At 37.3% G+C, this 7,897-nt stretch overlaps 1 protein-coding gene across 1 annotated transcript; it reads right to left on the reverse strand.

Annotated features, from left to right (window-relative positions):
- Positions 1–4,080: 4,080 nt before the first annotated feature.
- LOC128230199 (uncharacterized PE-PGRS family protein PE_PGRS10-like) lies at positions 4,081–5,984 on the reverse strand. The gene is made up of 4 exons (XM_052942265.1): positions 5,182–5,984; positions 4,789–4,956; positions 4,459–4,539; positions 4,081–4,187 (listed from the first exon to the last, which is right to left on the reverse strand). Exons 1-3 carry the CDS (start codon positions 5,921–5,923, stop codon positions 4,466–4,468), a joined length of 984 nt encoding a protein of 327 aa, XP_052798225.1. The 5' UTR covers positions 5,924–5,984; the 3' UTR covers positions 4,081–4,187; positions 4,459–4,465.
- Positions 5,985–7,897: the final 1,913 nt, after the last annotated feature.

Genomic DNA, 7,897 nt, shown 5'->3' on the forward strand with positions numbered 1-7,897 from the left:
TCAGCGAGAAAACCGCTCCTTTTTGTGAAAGCAATCTGATTATATACTCGCCTCACGCCTAACGAGCGGTCATTAACTCACAAGGAAACGTGCAAAACGGCCAGACAAACTGATAAAGTGCATGTTTCCATGAAATTTCTTTGTAATATTTTATCACTCTTATTTGTAATTCGTATGCCTGGTAAGTCTTCAAAGTGTTCGCTTATTTGTAAGCTGTCATAATTCATGTAAGGAAAAAAGTTAAGGAGTTTTATTAAAATCTGCGCTTTCATGTCTTTTATTGAGCGTGATAATGGTGATACATTAAATGGGTGTTTCCTTCGTCCTGGGACGTGTTTTTTTAAATGAGCTATTTTATGACGTATTCATTTCGAGTCGGACTCAGCGAAATGCTTATTTTAAAATCTTTAAATTGCTAGTGAAGTACCAAAGTGAAACATATATTTCAACTAGCGGTCTCATGTTCTGGGGGCAAACACCACCCACATTAAGTATTCATGAGAATGTGGTAGAAAAAAATAAACAAGACAGAGTGCGCCGTTTTTACAAAAGTTAGCCAACATTATCATTTGGACTGACAGCTAAATCCCAACACTTTGTCCAGTGCCTAAACTTTTCTGTTTCATTGAAAAGAAGCACACCACTTTCCCTTCTAACATCAATTCTTGGAGCCACCCCTGCTCACAGCAGTATCTATTGCAGAAAAAATGAACAAATTAAATAAGAATTTGATCGAGCTACAGAAATGCATAACACATGTTTACACACCGAACTCGACGTGATACAGGTCACCAGAAAAGCGTCCTATTATAATATCCCCTATATAGAATGTTACACTGTAGCCTCCTTTGGTGTTAAATCGGTAATGATGCGTGGTGTTCAATACCAACGTTAGGCTGATATCATAATACGCTCTTACTAAGCTCATCTGTCCCCATTAGTATTAAGGCTGTAATAGTTCTAGTGGTGTCTTTATGAATGTCTTTGATCTTTTACCGACAACATTTACAACTGTTATCAGCCTTCCAAGCCTTTTAATATGTCTGTAGCTTTTTCATAGCATTTCCTTTACGAATTGTCTATGCTATTCTTCTGTTTACACATTTGACCGTCAACCCAGGGTCACAGGTTCAATTGGACCTTCACTAGAAAAATAACTTTTGAATGACTTGTTTTAGTTCTCAGACTTAGTGTGCACGTTTTGAATGGTCAGTAGTGGACCCTGTTATGTCGGACAACGTCAGTATGGCGTTTACTAAAACAACGGTGTAATACATCCAAGACGTTTGAATGACTCAAACTTACTCCACTATTTGGGAACAAGGGCGGTCACAGTCATAATTCTTTAGAAAAAATTGCCTCCTTTTCTACTACTACTACTACTACTACTACTACTACTACTACTACTACTACTACTACTACTACTACTACTACTACTACTACTACTACTACTACTACGACTACAATATCACATTGCCAGGTTTTGATTTTTTTCAAGTTTCATTCACTTTCATTAACTAAAATATTTTAAGGGAATCAATAAAGGAACAGTGAGTCACATATTGATGTTTCTTGTTATGAGCACAAGTCAAGTCTGCCATTTATTTATTTATTTTTATGTTTTCATTCCCTTTTTTCAACAAAGATTTGTATGGTGTTATGCATTTTTCTTATTAAGGGAAACAACTTTGTAACAATGGGTTACAATTAGTTCGTTTACTACAGTATTACATTTGAACTGGCATATAACAAATTCAACATTTGGACATACAATAGCGGAATGAGCATACTTTTGTTCGCATATTGATCACGCATACAGCAAAAACATAAGCTATATGCGAAATGAGCATGCTTTTGTCAGCATATTGATCACGCATACAGCTAAAACATAAGCTGTATGCGACATGGCCATGCTTTAGTTCGCATATTGATCGTTCATACAGCTTAAACATAAGCTATATGCGGCATGAGCATGCTTTTGTTCGCACATTGATCACGTATACAGCTAAAACATAAGCTATATGCGAAATGAGCATGCTTTTGTCAGCATATTGATCACGCATACAGCTAAAACATAAGCTGTATGCGACATGGCCATGCTTTAGTTCGCATATTGATCGTTCATATAGCTTAAACATAAGCTATATGCGACATGAGCATGCTTTTGTTCGCACATTGATCACGTATACAGCTAAAACATAAGCTATATGCGACATGAGCATGCTTTTGTTCGCACATTGATCACGTATACAGCTAAAACATAAGCTATATGCGAAATGAGCATGCTTTTGTCAGCATATTGATCACGCATACAGCTAAAACATAAGCTGTATGCGACATGGCCATGCTTTAGTTCGCATATTGATCGTTCATATAGCTTAAACATAAGCTATATGCGGAATGAGCATGCTTTTGTTCGCATATTGATCACGCACACAGCTCATACATAAGGTACATGCGGAATGAGCATGCTTTTGTTCGCATATTAATCACGCACACAGCTCATACATAAGGTACATGCGGAATGAGCATGCTTTTGTTCGCATATTGATCACGCACACAGCTCATACATAAGGTACACGCGGAATGAGCATGCCCTTTGATCTTATTCACGTGCCAAACATACTCTTGAATTCCTTGAAACGACAATATATTGTATTGATAATTCACCCACTTAAGAACACTATTTTAAAAGAATTTAAAGAAAATGTTCCATATTAACAACGATTTTTCTGTCTATTTCTCTTAAAATTGAAGATTTTGCTCTGTTTGGACGAATTTAGGTAAACTATTTTTTTATTTTGTGGAGCGGTAAAAATCGATTATCACACGCTGTAAGAAATATGGCGTTGCGTGGTATTTTTATCAATATTGCTGATATATTGATCATTGTCCGAGAAAAATATCAGTTATCCTTTTTGGAGTCGTCATTTGATCACAAATTTTCATTTGTATAAAACATTCATAATGAAATCGCTAAACAAGGTCATTATAGGGTCGGCGAATAGTTGTAACAAGTGAAAAGTGGCTCCTGACCAGTCTAGCTAACGCTTAACGCATATAGCTCACAAAAAAGCTCGATATGGGATGAGCTTTACTACCCCACAATCAAACAAGACTGATTTTGTGACTACGGAAGGCCAGTTGTGTCGTCATCTATACCTTAAACCCAACGTCACCCCAAAATTTGAAATAGTCATTGGTTATGGTCTGCCCTGGCGCTTTGTGGGTGGAGGGTCAAAAATCAATCAAAAGTCGTAGTGACCTTTATCAGAATGAAGTATCGATCAATATCTTTAAATAACTTGATGTGTAGTCCTTAAGCGTCACATTTGTCACTGTCAGAAGAATGACCACTGTTGAATATTGGAATAGTAGGTCAATGGTTAAGGGCTTTTATACCTTCTGCAGTACAGAAACAAAACTTCCGAATGACTTGTTGTGTTCCAAGATATTTGCAGAAAAAAATTGTTCACGGTTATTTGATAACCGTTTAAGATTATTGGGTCAGTATAACATTTACTAGAAAAAGAAAAGCTCGACACGGAAGACTTTTTAACTGCACAGTTATTTAAGAAGAAAATTGACCATAATTAATTTCGAGGTCAATGTGTCCAAGTCGTACTGACGCATTTTACATGATTTTCAATTCGTATAAAGTAGAATTCGAAAATAGGGGCTCCGATATGCTACACATCCAATTTACGGAATTCGAGTTTAAAAACAAGACCTAAACTAGCATATTTTATTATTTAAATATATAGTTATGAATTACGGCCTCGTGTGTCAGCATTTTCACATAATATGTATAATTATACATTATTTTACTACTAATAATACTTATTTTTTACTCATTCAAACTTGACCTAGAATTTAAATTTTACTGTATGTTATAAGAAAGAACCCACAGCAAAATGCGAAAATCGACGAGACGAGTTTCATGGTATAGTATAGGTCATTTTTTATTAGGAGGTTTCATGGAAATAGGTTGTTAAGGAAAGAACATACATTAAAAAAAGTTTCTGTGTGCAAAACAAAGCATTTTATTTCATAAAAACAATACAAAAAGCAAAGAATAGGGAAACATTGTACACTGGACTGTAGGACAAGCGCTGATTGGCAGAAGCTGTAGTCCTTTTTACCGGGGTCAATAAATATGCCGGATTTTGAGCCCAGAGTTTCCATGTCTGCAAATATAAAACGAATAGGATTTATATTCTATATTTGTAAGGCATAATTTTTAAATGAATGTGATGCACTAGTATGCCGGTTGATTGTAAACATAACTGCTTTGAAGTACATGCATTGTTTTAGCCGCTAGAAATCTGATGGGTAAACCAGATGTAGTGGTTTTTAGTTTATTTATGTTTTGTTTATTACCGTAGAGAATGGCCGCCTTTTTAAACTTTCAATGTCATGATCTAAAATGTATCGTAAAATATTGAAGAAAGGCCTTACTTCCAGCCTAGCGGCCGTAACCGCTGTTTCCGGCCCCCGCCACTCCTGCTGCTCCCGAACCAAGCTTCACAATGTCGCCAGCTGAAATATGTGAGTTATATCAGGCACGATGCATACTGCCATAATACTTTATACAAAGTAAATATATTCTATGGTGATGTTTGTGATATAATGGTTAGCATCTTTGGCTTGAAATAATTTAATATGGCCAAAAACTGACATTGTTATATTTATCAACAGTTTCGGTCTGAATAAAGCAATCTCCTTGCAAGCGGAACAAAGTTTTATACCGTTAACCAGCAAAAACTAATTAAGGTAAAGAATACTGACCTTCGTCGATGTAACATCCGTTTCCAATGTGAGTGAGGCCCTGCATCCCGAACCCTGCGATGCCGGTGCTGATGGCATCTCCCCTGCCACCTAAATTCATTTGACCGGCATTTCCGGTACCAGCCGACGGCACCATGGCCACAGACACCATCGCTGCGTTCACTTCGCCTGAAATGTAAGTATTATAGCAAGTCATATCGTATTGGTGAAATATCGGTGAACACTTAAAACCCGATGCATCATGGTAAGGTAATAACATTTGGCGTTAACGTCACGCTTCCTCTACCATGATTGAAACAGCATGCGATTGGTCGAAAAACGTGTTTAACGAAACGGTAACTGTATATTTTCTCCTAGTATCACCAAAAACTGTTAAAAATATGCGTTACCTACCAGTTGAACCACCAACGCCAGCATTACCACCGCCTATACCAGCTCCGATGGCTCTCATACCGCTGTCGTTTATTCCTCCTCCAATGGCCGAGCTCCTGCCACCGTTCATAACGTCGTTCATGCCAGCGTTCCTTCCAGCTCCGGCCATGGAATTCATAGAGACTATCGCAGCACCCATATCAACAGCAGCCATGTTAGCACTAATACCAGTATTTCCGGCATTCAATGCAGTTCCTGTGTTCATCCCTACTGCAAGACCGCTCTTACCTCCTGCGTTCATAGCAGCGTTCACGGCAGCGGCGTTCATGCTGCCCATACCCGCTCCCGCAGCGGCTCCTGCACCTCCGTTTCCATTCATACTTCCAGCGCCAATACCAACGGCGTTCACGTTCATGCCACCTGCGCCCATAGCACCGGCGTTCGCGTTTATGCCATTTGCGCCTATACCACCGGTGTTCGTGTTAATGCCACCAGCAACCATGCCGTTAACTGGGATCGTATTGGGGCGACTAGGGAAGAGACTGAATGAAGACGTGGACAAAGGGACGAAATCAACAACATTTGGTCCAATGTTGATGAGGGCACCACCATTTCCGTTTCGCGGGCGCATTCGAAGACCGCTGCTTAAACCTGCAATACCTGCGATACCTGTGTTACTACTTGAGCCGTAGGAACCAGAACTGCCTGGTCTACCTGCTCCTTGACCGCCAAGGCTGGGTCCACCAAAACCAGCTAAACCCATTCCTGATCCAAATAAACCGGATCCAGCACCGCTATTTGGCAGAAATGGCGCGTAGGCAAAGACCGGCATGTTGACGGCACCTGCTATAAACAGATAAAAAGATATGTTTGTGTTTGAAGCCTAGTTTTTCTGTTCAAAGATGTTCAGTAGCATTTTTCTTACAATAATGTTCTTATGTTTTCATATATCTAATGTTACGTTTATTCTTATATTGCCACGCATATGATAAATCATGTAATTAAAAGTAGTTTAGGACTACCTCCGCTTACACCTCCCGCTTCATTACTTCCGTAATTACCGGTGTCCATGCCGCCAATCCCGTTGAGGCCACCGTTCCGTGAAGCCCCGAGAAGTCCGGCAAATCCGCCATTTCCGCCACCTTTATCAGAAAAAGATGAATAAGTTATTTTATCTTATTTCTTTTAGCATAATTTAGTTTTATTTTACTAATTTCTCTGTTCTATGTTTATGAAACGCATACACATATATATGTATATATGCTGGCTTTGTAAAGGTAAGCTGTAAAAATGTTTCTGTATAGTTTTGTCAATATCCCACTTACATTTAATTTGTTACCGTTTAATTTTGAAATCTTGCCTAAGTCTCAGATTAAAAGTTTTAAAACTAGTAAACGTTGTTGTTTTTACTTTCATATTTTTGTAAGTGGGCTAATGGCAAAGGCTTTCGCCATTCGCAAATTTTTTAAAGTATAAGGATGGTAATGGCAGAGTTTTTGGATTCTAGCCTTATTATAGTTACTCTGGGGCTCACAAAAAACACCAGGAATGGTAACTGTCTCGAATGTGATTCAAATTACAATGTCTTCACAAATGAACCAGTTCTAGTAAGTTGCTGTTTTATGCATGTACACAGAAATGTATCAGCTTTTAAAAGATTGGGCGAGCGTACTCAATCTTCCGCCGTAGGTACTGCGTCCGGCGATAACCCCAAGGGAGCAGGCCCCCAACAACAGAAATGCGGACAATCTCAGCATGGTGCTGTAAACAAAGTATAAAAAAGTGAATCCTGGTCGGTAATGCAATATTAATCTCAGATGTTGTCTTAGAATTAACCTTACCTGACTATCACTTAACTTTATTGGCAGAACTTAATTAGCTTAATCTCGGACACTTGTCCACCTTAAAGTCAATTCTAACATTTCAATTGGTTTAAGTACAAACCGGAGGAAAGAATGAAAACTAATCAATCATTGAAAAAATTATTATAAATAATATCAAATATGAAGCTAAATTGTCTAAATTGTTCGTGTATGTTAGGTAAATTTGTGTTCAGTAATAAGGAAAATGCAAGCCGAAGAGCGAAGAGCTCATAAGTTCTGATAATAATGTGTTTAATCTTAGCATTTTTAATAATATAGATATGTTTAATTATTTCCAAATGTGTTTTTTTTAATTAAAACAGATGATAACATACAGTATTCATTCAGTAACGTTTTTACTTAAGGCGCAAATGTATAAAATGTATCAACATTTGAATGGGCTAATTTTAATATACAAGTATATAAATGATCCGTAGCCGTTTACTGGCGAAATGAAAACAAAATACCGCATTTTCATCAGTATTTTTTTAACTTTTACTAGACTATTTTATTGGCCAAAATAAAACGGATACTCATAAGCCTGTTTAACGCTAATACCAGAAAGATGGACAGACAGACAGAACTGTTTATTGTCGTAAAGATGTTGTACAATAGTTTCTCTAAATATAATGAATATAATCATATATATATTCAGTATGGTCACAACGATGCATGGCCTAAATACAAAGAAAAGAGGAAGGAATAAGTAAGTTAAATTAAAGAACATACAAGAATATATATCAATAAAAGAGATAGATATCGAAATCAAACTGTGATATATAAAATAAATAAAGTAATGATACATTATGGAAGGATATTTACGAATGTCATAATACTTAATCTAAACGATTTTATTTATATAAGAATTTTTAAAC

This window comes from Mya arenaria, chromosome 4 (assembly GCF_026914265.1).
Source record: "Mya arenaria isolate MELC-2E11 chromosome 4, ASM2691426v1".
Classification (NCBI taxonomy): Eukaryota; Metazoa; Mollusca; class Bivalvia; order Myida; family Myidae; genus Mya; species Mya arenaria.

Excerpts from the sequence above, each read along its gene's own strand:
- LOC128230199 (XM_052942265.1), bottom strand. The coding sequence starts at position 5,923 with ATGGGTTTAGCTGGTTTTGGTGGACCCAGCCTTGGCGGTCAAGGAGCA. Across the intron at positions 4,957-5,181 it reads TGGCGTTGGTGGTTCAACTG|GCGAAGTGAACGCAGCGATG; the intron begins GTAGGTAACGCA and ends CTTACATTTCAG. Across the intron at positions 4,540-4,788 it reads CGGATGTTACATCGACGAAG|CTGGCGACATTGTGAAGCTT; the intron begins GTCAGTATTCTT and ends CACATATTTCAG.